The following is a 12532-nucleotide window of genomic DNA, read 5'->3' on the forward strand; positions in this document are numbered from 1 at the left end:
TTCTTATGGCACTTTTCTAAACCTGCCTCACAGCACCTAGGTCTCCCCTACCACCAGGTGGCTTGACATGGCTCCAGTACCAGTCCAGCATTGGTGGCCAGGACTGCTGTGTAGCCTCTTTCTCTAGGGCCCAACAAGGGTCCCATAGGTACCCCACATCTCGGAGGGAGACAGCAGAGTGTGCCCTTGGAGACAAATGTCAGGGCCAGAGCAGCTTGCTTTGTCCAAACGGTTGTGGGTTGTGAAAGAACTGTCCAGACAACCATAAGAAAGTACAAAGATAAGCCAGAGTCTACAAGCACCAGGAAGTGCTCTGCCTCCATGAGACAGAACAAGGGAAACAACAGGCAGGCAGTAAGTAACCGTGGAGACCCCTGGGACAGAGGTTGAGACAGAACTTGGCTTCCTGGAGCTAGCTAGGTCTGACCCCGGGATACAGGTGTGTGTCTGAGTCTGTCCGCATTCTTCTCCCAGGTACACAAGACAGTGTCTGCCATTTTAGGCCTTCCCCCAAAGGCTGTGCAGAGACCAGGTGACACCAAGAGGACACAAGCCCCGCCCTCCACTGCTCAGCCTCTTTTCTGGGATCTCAGACAAGCCACTGTCTCCTGGAGCCTCGGTTTCCACCCAAAGACTGATGCAGAATAGGAGCTTAGAGACACGTCGGGGGGCACACCCAAACCACAGCTGCTTATGTCTCAGACATCAGCCTTCGTCCCATCCTGCTCAGTACCAGCACCTCAGAGCCAGCTTCACTCCACAAGCTCCTGAGACTGGCAGGCTTGATTTCTTGCCCTCCTCCATCTCTTTGCTCCCTCATTTCTCCGTGGAGTGGGTACCTTCCCTCTGGGGTTCCAAGCATTGTGTCCTCTAAGCTGAGGCCTGGCAGCTCAGGAATCCCACTTGAGGGCAAACCTCTCTCTCAAGTCCAGGGAAACCCATCACAGCTTGGAGTCCAGTTCTCCTATCACAGAGCTGTGGTGAGGATAAACAAGTGAGAAAACTGGACACACCCCAAATTAACCGAGTTGTCTTGCTCTGGCTGAGTTTGAGCAGCACCCAGGTCTTGTTAGGGGTTGAGTGTCACCACTGGCTGGGTCTGTGGGAAAACCAGACTGAGGGAGAGAGGGAGGCTCCTCTTCTTAGCAGCTCAGACCCAACAAAACCTCATATTCAGGTGCTGAGCCCCACCTGCACCCCACTTTGTCCACCCACTCACAGGACCACCACAGGCTGACTTTCTAGATTCTTCTATGTACACCACATGTTGTTTGTGGATGCGGCATGAAGTTTAGGGGGAAAAAATCTGCACCTTAGGCTCAGGAACCACTCCCCTCTCTGAAGATCACTCTCCACACCTCCAATTCTGCCCGGCCCCATCTCCTCAGGCACACCTGCCTCTCCTCGCCATTCAACAAAGCTCTGGGCTCTGGAGTGGTTGATGATGGCCGTGCTCTGCTGAAAGTGGGGAGAATGGCACTTGGAATCTGCCTTTACTTCCTACATTGCTTCCTCTGAGAAGTTCCCAGCATCCTCTACAGCTGACTCCACAACCTCCTGTCCCACTCCTCTGGTACCTTCAATGGAGGGACCAAAGTCCTTGCCTCTACCAGAGACCTGCATCTGGACGGCTGTGGGATCTTTTGCTTTGACCATGAGAAGGGTCTGAGAGGGGCTGGACACCAGGGGACAACATAACCCTTTCTTTGGGGGCCCTTTTCCTTGTAAAAAATGTCACTGGGTTTGATCACCATGTCCTCACAGCCTGAGGGAGGGAGAGCCAGTGACAACTCAGGACACATACACTCTAGATTTCAACACATTTATTTCACTATTTGGTCAGACTTTTACAATCATTCTGTAAGATACACATCTTTCCACATTTTTCAGTTTAGTGTGTAATTACGACATGTGATACAGAGCTGTGCTGTGCTGTGCTGTGATTTTGCAGATGGGGAGACTGAGGCGAGGAACGAAGCATCCATCATCTTTTACTGCAGAACTGAGAGCCTGAGCGTTCAAGTGGAGTCAATCTGGACTACACTTCCTCATAGAAAGCTTTTTTTTTTTTTAAATAAAAATACCTTTCTTACTCTTATTGTTCTTCTTGTTAGAGAAAAGCACAGTGAGATGCGGAACTACGTAATGTCCCCAGAAGCACAGGCCAGCTATGACGGGCTCCCACGATCTGACTGAGGAATGGACTGGAATATTTTTTAACCCTTTAACTGTCGAGATATGGCTACAGACTCATATGGTGGGGAATACGACACTCTGATCTCTAAGTGCAAGGACATAAGCAGAGCTCCTGTCACCTTGAGGGCCTGGGGAGCAGTCACTATGGCAGGTATGGCTGCAGAGCCTTGTAGGTCGGCTCGAATCCCTGCACCTTCTTCTCCAGCTTGTCAGCTAGGTCCCGCAGTGCCGCCCCTGACTCTGTGGTTGCCCCTTTGTACAAATCCATTGAGTCTTTTATAAGATGATAGCCATCAATTACAAACATGATACTGGGAAAGGCTATTGCTCTAATCCTGGCTCCTCTGGTCATTGGGAGAACAGAGTCGGACAAGGCACTCTCGATCTCCATAGAACCTACATCAGAGATTCTACCAATGGTCCTGGCTTCTACTCTATAGAGAGGGTTTTCCCTGGCCATCCTGTAGGAACGGATCTGCTGTCCTAGTGTTTTCCATGCAAGGACTAAATCCATACCTGTATTTATAGTTTCGATTGGAAACTTAAAAAGGACCAACATCTTCTCAAGTATGCTCCTGCTGGCTCCAACTAGGCGCTTGGCTTCAGCTTCATCTATCCATCTGATTATTTCTTCCGTAGCGCTGCTGGCGACACCAGACACACTTGAGAGTGCTCCTGTCCCCAATGCAGCTTCTGAGAGGAGCAGACTGGCCCCTCCAGTCGCTGGTCCCGCACATAAACCAACGACTCCAGAGGCAATGCTGGCAACACTGGACACCACGTTGGAGATGGTGCAGCCCCTGTGCACCTGGTCAAGATGGTCAGCCAGGTCTCGGAGCTTCCTGATGTTTTCTTCAAGTTTGCTTTTCAACTGAGGAAATTCTTCCAAAATCCTCCTTCTCTGCAGCTCCCTTTCAGAGCGTTCGTCTTCTGTGGGCCTCTGTGCTACATGCTCCTTCAGTGCATCATGCAGGGCGGCTGTCTCCTCGCTGTGATGAAGGGGTGAAGGGCATAAGAAAAACAGGCTTTTTATTTAAAAACTAATAGGTTTTTTAACATCACTTTTATATTACAAACTCATTGAAAGTAATTTTGTAGAGGCTCATCAGCTTGCATTCCACCATAAGTGTTTAATACACCATAGATGCCCACTGTCTTAGTCCATAGGGGTCATTGTGTAAAGGAGAGGCAACATGCCATAGTGAAAGGCACTTGATAAAATGTCTCCACTCTAGGTCAGTGTCATTGCTCTCTGTGGTAAACCTTTGATGAGCACAGGGATGTGGGATCAGAGCAAACACTGAACCTCAAGAACTGTGTGAGCTGTGAGGGATGCACCTCTCCCAAGAGTCTCCCCTCTGCCCTTGCTGCTGGGAAGTCATCTGCATTCCCTGTAGCATCCAGCCTGCAGGATGCCTGTGCTTGCCTGAGGAGCTCTGCAATGGGATGTGCAGACCGAGCATGCCAAGAGTGCAGTCCTCAACCTGAGAGGTTTCCAGGCCTAAGTAGTCGAAAGCAGCACATCTGACCTCATGGGGCAGTACGCAGTGACAGCACACTTGCTTTAAAAGCTTTGCACAAAGACCTCCACCTACTGTGCACAGGGTCAGCGTTGAGGATAGATTTGGGTCCTGTCGGTAAGATACTTCAGTAACTATCTGTATGTATTTCATGTGGGGAAATGCAGGGTCTGCGATACAGTGTTTGTAAGAGTTTCCTACATAAAAATCAGCCTTAAAAGATGTGAGGTGTGGTGGGGGCTTTACAGCACTCTCTAACATCCAGAGGAACTAAGGCCAAAGGCATTAACCTTGGTAAGAATCCCATGAGGCCCATTTTAGTAGAATTGACCTGTTGTTGTTGCCCTTGTAAGGGATGTGCTGTCTCCTGCCCTCACTGCAAAGTTTCCCTAAGTCCCAACTCTCTGTGTGTGCAGGGTGGCTCCATCTCTGTCCCCTGGGGTAATAGGCCTGAGCAGTGTCCTTGTGGCCCCTAGGGCCTGCTTCATCATGGATGTTCTTTCCATGGGTGGGCTTCCTGGTGAGCAGGAGCCATGTGGCTCAACACACTCTCAATGCAGGACAGCACTGCACCCTGAGGAGAAGAAAAGTCAGGCTTGAAGCTCTCTCACAGATGTGCCTGGTGCATGTGTTCATTACCTTATTTTAACCCTCTGTGCTCCATGGTCCACTGTGACTATGACAACAATCTGCTATGTGAGTTTTATGGATTGCTTTTGAAAGTTCTCAGTCCTGTAGTTGGGTTAGCATCCTCCTTCATCAACAGTTGGTGTCAAAAAGAACAAGAAGGCTCGGGGGGAATCTTTCCTCAGACTTTGACGTTTATCTTTGAAAACTTAAAAGTAAAGGAAAACATCCCCCTCAGAGCCATGAGATGCTCCATATAATTTCGCCTGCTATCTGCTCTCTCCAGATGCCAAAATCCCATTCTCTTCCTGGGTGCAGCTCAGAAGGTCAGTGGCTGCCTCAAGTGACTGAGACAGGACAGCTGCCTCTCATCCTGGCTGTATGCTAATTGTGAATCCACCACCACCTGGTAGTCCTAGTTCGGGGTCCTATAGACAGAGGTTACCAGGCTCACAGACACCACAGCTGGTGACAGTATCACAGCTGAACACAGCAAGACCACATGCAAAGATGCAACGGTCCTGGAGACTACACATAGTGATAGGTAGGTCAGAAATCCCATGACTTTGGACAAGGACATAGTGGAGGGCTTTTCATCAGGAGTCCCCATCAGACTCAAGTTATGCCAACTGTCCTCCAGCAGCACTGACTCTGAACTCACTCTCTAGTCACACGGCCTTCGTAACATTCAGGGAGATCCATGTAGAACAGAAAAGTGTCCAATGCCATTGCGACCTCTATAGCAAAGACAGTGCGTGGAGGGCACAGCCAAACACAGCTCTGCACAGCTGTGGACCATGAGGCTGGAGGCAAGGTTCAATCCTCCTCCATCTTCATGTCCTCTGCTAGGCCTCCTTTTTCTACCTTCCTTAACCCCCTCTCCTTCCAGATGTGCTGTCCTAGCCTTCCTCCTACACCCCATTCCAAGGTCAGTCACAGTCTCTCCTGAACCCAGGCTGAGACCCTGGTCCTGGTCTGTCTGGGATTAGGGAAGCGGTTCTGGACTTGGTTCTCCATCCCTGACCTGTTGCCCGTGGCAGGCTGTCACCATGGCCTATCAGACTGAACGCCTGTTCCTATGGAACACAGCCTGTGGCTCCTAATCTGAGCGAGGACAGGCGGGGTCCAGCCCAGCTCTGTGCGGCTGCATCATGTGCACAGACGGATCCTGCTTGTGGTCCTGCTCCTCAGATGGGAGGAAAGTGACCAAGCCACAACTTGGGAACACGGGTTGGTCATTTCTACACTTTTCTGACTTGTCTCAAAATCAGTTTTGATTACAGGAGACCCTAATAACTACAGGAGACCCCTGGACCTGGTTTCTTTGCACTCTCAACAGTAGCTCTTAAGCTGACTTTCAGGAACACTCACTGTGTCCTGGGAACATCCTGAGAGCTCCACACACATGATCTTATTTCCTACACTATAGCATCATGGTGGTGAGACTCACAAAGCTGTAACTAATTTGCCAAGGACACATAACCTTAGATGGCAGAAATGGTCCTGGCACCTTGAGAGTGACCTTCAATCAACCTGAGGTCATTTCCACGAAGGAATAACATGGTGGACACACTCCTCTCATATTGTTGAGAAGGAGGGTCCAGAAACCTATTCCCTGGGAGTGCAGAGAGTGGGTATGGCTGCCCAGGAAATAACCCTCATCATTATGGTCTGACAGGCAGGGCAGGGTGCACCATGTGGGTAACCTTGACAACTCTGCTGCCTCCACAAACGCCTTCCAAGCTCCATCGTCATTTATCAGGGTCTTCAGGTCTTTTATGCCAAAGTGGTTCGTCAGAATCACATAGATTTCTTGAAAGACGTGTCCTCCCACTATATACCAAGGAGAAAAAATGAGGTTAGAGGGCAATGTGGAAGGGATTAAACGGCAAGTACCAGAAGATGGACACATGCCTCAGCATCTGTACTCGCATCCTCATGGAGTTACCAGGGTCAGAGACTCAGTTCTGTGCCCCAAATGTGCATGTCAATGCTCTTAGGCTCAGCAGCTATATCTGGGGACAGAACCTTTAAGGAAGTGAAATACTGCAGACCACGTGGTGCCATAATTCAAGAATGCTGCTCACTGTGTCTGGGGTCCTTGTGGCAAGATTCCAGATGTTTATTGTCTACATCTGCCATCGTTTTATCATCTGTCATGTGTGTGCGCGTGTCGCTGTGTGTCCTCTTCCCCTGCACTTGTTTCCTACTATGAGAGAGAGAGTCAAGTTCTTCACAGCAAGGGCCCTCTATGAAGTCACCTTCTGTATTAGCTACTTCTCTTTTGCTGTGACAAAGGACCATGGCAGGAGTCCTTTAAGGATGATTTCCTTTGTCCTACAGCTTCAGAGGTGAGGTGTCCATAGTGGCAGTGAAGAAACAGAGGCAGGTGACAGAAGCTGGGAGGTCACATCTTGGCTGAAGCTAGGAAGCATAGAATGCACTGGAAGGGGAGCAAGGCTGTGAATTGTATTTTACATTGCTTTATTTTACTTTATATTTGAGACAAGGTCTCACTATGTAGCCCTGAATAGCCTGGAACTCATTTTGCACCTCAGGGGAGTCTCATGTCACAGACATCAAGCTACCTCAGCTTCCCAAGAGCTAACATTAAGCATTCACAAAACACTAGGCAGGGCTGTTTACTCTACAGCCTGTACACAGGGATGGACCTTCTCCAGTTAGAACACGTCTAGAGGGATGGACTTCCTTTAGTGTGGACCCGCCCACGGAGATGGACTTCCTCCAGTGAGACCTCAAGTCCTCTGTGTTCCATAACCTCCTCAGGCCGCAACACAACTGGGGACCAGTGTCCAGATGCAGGAGCCTCTGGGGGTATCAAACACTCCAGACAGCACACACACACACACACACACACAATGACACACATAGTCGGGCCACTGAGACCAAAAGGATCTGGCTAGGACAAGTAAGAGGTACAGCGTCTCCTCTTCCACAGGGACCTTTGTGACATGGAAGCAGCCAGAGAAGAGGAAAATGGCTACCTGACACTCCCGTGAGGAAGTCCGGGTGCTGATAACAAGCCATCGGATTTCTGACAGGTGTTCTTATGGCTCTTCGGGTGTCTTAGCTGGAAGAAGAGGGAAAAACTGTAAACTGTAAGCTGCAGAGAGGGCAGCTATAGGGAGGTGAGAGGGGCCAGAGGCCCAGGGGTTCCACAAGGTGGCAGTGAAGGACCAAAGGACTGACAGACAGACTGCCACTCCTCCAGTGGGCCCTGCACTGCTCCTTACAGGTGTCAGTCATCTGGGTTCACCCTGTCCCCTCATCCTGGTCAAATCAGAGCCCCCTGTCCTGTTAGTGTGGAAGGAGGATGTCATCAGCTAGGGACAGAGCTGTGAAGAAAAGCATTATACAATCTACACCCAGGAGAGATGGGAAGGGATGCTCTGTCAACTACATGGTGGGAACACAAGCAGCTGATGAGAGCAGCAAGTCCATACTGTGTCTGTGTGTCACACAGAGACCCTCATAGAACATGCTCCATGACAGGAGGACTCCCGTGAGCCCCATTGTGAAGTCGGGGGAAGACCACTGAGGTTTGCTGACTCCCCTCAGTATTTCACAGTATTGCTAGACCAGGGACTTAATTGGACTGATTGGAACCTGGTCATTTACATAGGAATCTCTGCTCTCTTAAACACACAGCAGCATTTCCTCCCCCTTCTTACTCATGGCAAGGCCTGTGCCCTGTCACAGGGTTGATTCTCAGGTGCCAGAGTGCCCTCTCAGAGCCCATACCCTCTATTCTGCTGGAGCCTGCATCCCACCAGTGCTGGAGTCCTTCAGACCCTGTCCCTGTCCCTGCTCTGGCCCATGTAGTCCCTCTGTCCTCCTTCCTAAGTGTTCAACCTTAGGCGGTGTCTAACCATCATGTGAACTGCAGTGCAAGAACACTGTCTTGAGGAACCTTCTGCGCTGGGGCTCTTAGCTATCTGATACTTCTAGAAGTAAAATAACTGCATCACAGAGCATCAACATTTAGCTTTTTCATGGCCTGAGGCTCAATGTGCATTAAATAAAGTGTGAGACCCTACACTCACAGGGCCATGGATGAGGTGGACATTCTCCTAGACTCAAGTGCACGGCAGGCTTCAGGGAACAGCCCTGTGCATAGGGTGGCCTCAGCACTGGAGAAGCTGAGTGAGGGTGGCTGCTGGCAGCTGAAGCCAGCTGAGACTTCCCACAGACCCCCCACTTCTACCCAAGCACATTCAGCACTGAGGTGTGTGGCTAGGGTTGCAGCACTGAGGTGTGTGGCTAGGGTTGCAGTTCTGTGGTGGAAAGCCCCTCAGTGCACGAGGCCCAGAGCTCAGTCCCTAGTGAAGTGAACAGACAAGATAACCAGTCCCTCCCTGTTGGCTGGTGCAGTCCCTCCCAGCCCTGAATGTCTAGATTCCCTGGAGCACTTCTCCACACTGCACCTGTCTGCTGCCCAACCCCATGACTCCTTGAGGACCCGCAGACTTGGCATGATTCCTGAAGCAGTCCAGTGCTGGTATCCGGGACCTGCTGCGCAGCCTCTTTCTCTAGGGCAGAGCAAAGGCTCTACATGCCTACCAAATCTAGCAAGGAGATAGCAGAGTGTATCCATGGACACACTGTGAGGGACAGAGCAGTGCTTTGTTCCAACTGTTAGGGCAACCATATGGAAATAGACAGAAAAACCAGAGTCTACAAGCACCAGGAAGTGCTCTTCCTCCATGAGACAGAACAAGAGAAACAACAGGCAGGCAGTAAATAACCATGGAGACCCTTGGGACAGAGCTTGAGACAGAGCTTGGCTTCCTGGAGCTGGCTAGGTCTGACCCCAGGATGTGGGTGTGTTTCTGTGTCTTGTTCCTTGCCAGGATACAGAGGATATTGCCTACCATTTCCCCCATCCCCCACAATCAGAGCAGAAACCAGGTGACACCCAGAGAGCATAATCCTGTCACCCACTCTTCAGCCTCTTTTCCAGGATCTTGAACAAGCCACTCTCTCCTGCAGCCTCAGTTTCCACACAGAGCCTACATAGAATAAACCCCCACAACAGGTATGGGAAACACTGCTGCCCTGAAAGGGCTCCTGGAATCTCATCAGTCAGCTGTTCTCCCCTTCCCACCTCAGTGGCAGCACTGCAGAGCCAGCTTTACTGAGCAGCCCAAGGACTGGCAGGCTCAGGATCCTGCCCTCCTCTGTCTCTTTGTTTCTTCCATTCCTCAGGGGAGTGAGCACCCACATCAGACACCTTCCCTCTGGGGTCCCATGCACTCTGTCCTCCAAACTGAGTCTTGGCAGCTCACTGGCCCCATCTGATGGCTTCCCCAACCTTATTTTGTTCTTAGGAAAAGCACCCAGGCCCAACAGGCCTGACAGTCCAGCGGCTTACCCCCCATTGCACTCATAAAATGGGTCCACACCCTCTTCTAGAGCTGTGTTGAGGATGAACTAGTGGGAACTGAACCCCTTGCCTAACTTACCGAGGGGTCTTGCTCTGGCTGAATTTGAACAGCGCCCAGGTCTTCTTTGGGTGTAGATGTCGCCACTGGCTGTGTCTGTGTGTGAACTAGACAAAAACTGGACCTCAAAGTGAAAGTGAAAGAGTTTGCTTATGAAAGCTCAGATCCAACAAATCCCCAGAGTCAGCTAGCTGAGCCCCACCCGCACCCGACTCCTTGTCCACCCACTCACAGGAAAGCCTCCGGCTGACTTTCTAGATTTTTCTCTGCACACCCTGTGCTGGTTGTAGGTTCTCCATGGTCTTTAAGAAAAATGATCTGCCACTGGAGCCGAGGTTCCCAACCTGTGTGTCATGACCCCTTTGGGGTTTGTGGGGTGCTTTCACAGGGCTTGCCCAAGACCATATGACTGGTATTTAAGAAAGAAAGAAAAAGAAAAAAACCACCTGGAGAGATGGCTCAGAGGTTAAGGGCGCTGGCTGCTCTTCAGGAGGTTGAGTTCAATTCCCAGCAATCACAAGGTGGCTCACAACCATCTTTAATGAGGTCTGGAGCCCTCTTCTGGCCTGCAGTGTACATGCAGACGAAGTACTGTATATATAATAAGGAATGTTAAAAAAAGAAGAAAAATCCCCACTTGCATCTTTCAGGTACAGGGAGTCCCCAAGATCCCTCTTCACGTCTCCAATTCTGCCCAGCCCAGCTCCTCAGGCACACCTGCCTCTCCTCGCCCCTCAGTAAAGTTCTGGACTCTGCAGTGGTTGGTGCTGACCCTGCTCCACTGAAGTTGGGGAGCATGGCACTTGGAATCTGCCTTTACTTGCACCCATCATGCATTGCTTCCTCTCAGAAGTTCCCAGAATCCTCTATGACAGACTCCACAACCTCATGTGCCACTCCTATGGCACCTTTGGTGGAGGGACCAAGTCCTCTGCTGTACCAGATACCTGCATCTGGACGGCTGTGGGACTTCTCTGCTTTGTCCAGGAGAAGGGTCTGAGAGGGGCTGGACACCAGGGGACAACATAACCCTTTTGTCGGGGGCCTTTTTCAATCTAAAGAAATGCCACTGCGTTTGATTGTCATGTCCTCACAGCCTGAGGGAGGGAAAGCAGGTGACTACTCAGGCCCCATATGCTATAGATTTCAACATCTATTTCACCATTTGTTACAAGTTTGACAATCGTTCTGTAAGACACACAACTTTGTCCAATTTTCAACACAATATGTAATAACTACATGTGATATGGGGCTGTGCTGTGATTTTGCAGAAGGGGAAACTGAGGCAAGGAATGAGGCATCCATCAGCTTTCACTCCACAACTCAGAGCCTGAGCCTAGAGCAAGCCAAGATGGATCCTTGGACACCAGACACTATGGACCATGTTTCCCTTGGAGACAGACTTTTGTTTCTATATTTTGAACACTTTCCTTCCTCTGGAGCCTTCCTCCTTTCACTGACAGGACTTTAGATGGGCAAAGAAGAGCCTAGTGAGATTCAAGACCTGGGAAATGGCTGCTGAGCCACAGCCAAGCATGGTGAGCATCTCTGGATAAGAGTGAGGAATGGACGGAGACAGTCATAGACCCTTGAACAGTCAGGATGGGGCCACAGTCTCATATGGCAGGGGTTAGGACACCCTTCCTGAAGCCACGTTTAGATGGGTCCCAGCCACTACCTGAATGTCTGCTGCACAGTCTGACACAAGCTCTCGACCTGCTATACCCAGTGCACAAAAGTGAAAGGATTTTCTGGTTTGTGGCCCCCCATTAGAAAGCAAACCACCAGGCATGATGCCTACTAGGTCCGACCCCACTGATGACTCATGGTCAGGAGCTGATATGACAACAGCTTCTCTGGCTTGGGTGGCATAGAAATGGAGCCAAGAGTGAAGGTTGCTGGTGAGGTTTGATCTGAGCTTCAACTTCCAAGAAAAGGCAACACGTTTAGGACTGGTGTGCCGAAAGAGGGCTTGGTCTCAAAAGGAGGGGCCTGCTTTACATGGATTTGTGGAGAGGGAATAAACTTGGGACTTTGACATTCACATCGCACATATACATACATATTTTGGTGCCTTCTGATGGTCAGCCTGGGTGAAGAATTCATCTTAAGATGGGGAATAGGAGGCTGTTGCAGCAGGGCTGGGAGGAGAGGGTGACAAGAGAGGTTTTGAAGGCACAAAGAGGTGTTGGTCAAGGGCCTAGCAGAGGACGCTTGGGATGGAGATGAGACATTACTCTGCTGCCTGCTCTGCCCTCAGGCCTCATGGGCTGCAGAGCTGTGAAGGGTGCCCTGCTCTGAGGAAGTTCTCTGGAGGACATTTGGGGCTCTCCTTTATTCTACACAGAGACCCTTGAATATTAGAAAGGACGTATGGCTACAGAAAGCTTCCAAAATCAGTGAAGTTGAAGGACAATTTGCATACCTCGATTGTCAGACAAGGTCCCTTGTGCTCATCCCATAGAAACATACTTCCTTTATTGGCTTGTTCAAGTTGAAGGGATTTCTATCCTACCCACTATGACAGATGGTGTCCAGCCCTTTTGCATCTTTGCACTTGGCCTTGCTGTGTCTGATGTGACATTGTCACCAGCTGTGATGTCTGTTTGTGACCTTGGTCTCTAGGACCATGAACTAGACCTAGACCTGGCCATTGGTGTGTCAGGAGTGAGTGAGGAGTGGGAGCCAGCCTGGAGCCGGGGCTAGTGGCAGCTCTTCTGCTCTCTG

At 50.4% G+C, this 12532-nt stretch overlaps 1 protein-coding gene across 1 annotated transcript; it reads right to left on the reverse strand.

Annotated features, from left to right (window-relative positions):
• Window positions 1-2338: 2338 nt before the first annotated feature.
• LOC127200992 (apolipoprotein L3-like) lies at window positions 2339-5072 on the reverse strand. Its single transcript, XM_051159356.1, has 2 exons — window positions 5005-5072; window positions 2339-3185 (listed from the first exon to the last, which is right to left on the reverse strand). Exons 1-2 carry the CDS (start codon window positions 5070-5072, stop codon window positions 2339-2341), a joined length of 915 nt encoding a protein of 304 aa, XP_051015313.1.
• Window positions 5073-12532: the final 7460 nt, after the last annotated feature.

This window comes from Acomys russatus, chromosome 17, assembly GCF_903995435.1.
Source record: "Acomys russatus chromosome 17, mAcoRus1.1, whole genome shotgun sequence".
NCBI lineage: Eukaryota > Metazoa > Chordata > Mammalia > Rodentia > Muridae > Acomys > Acomys russatus.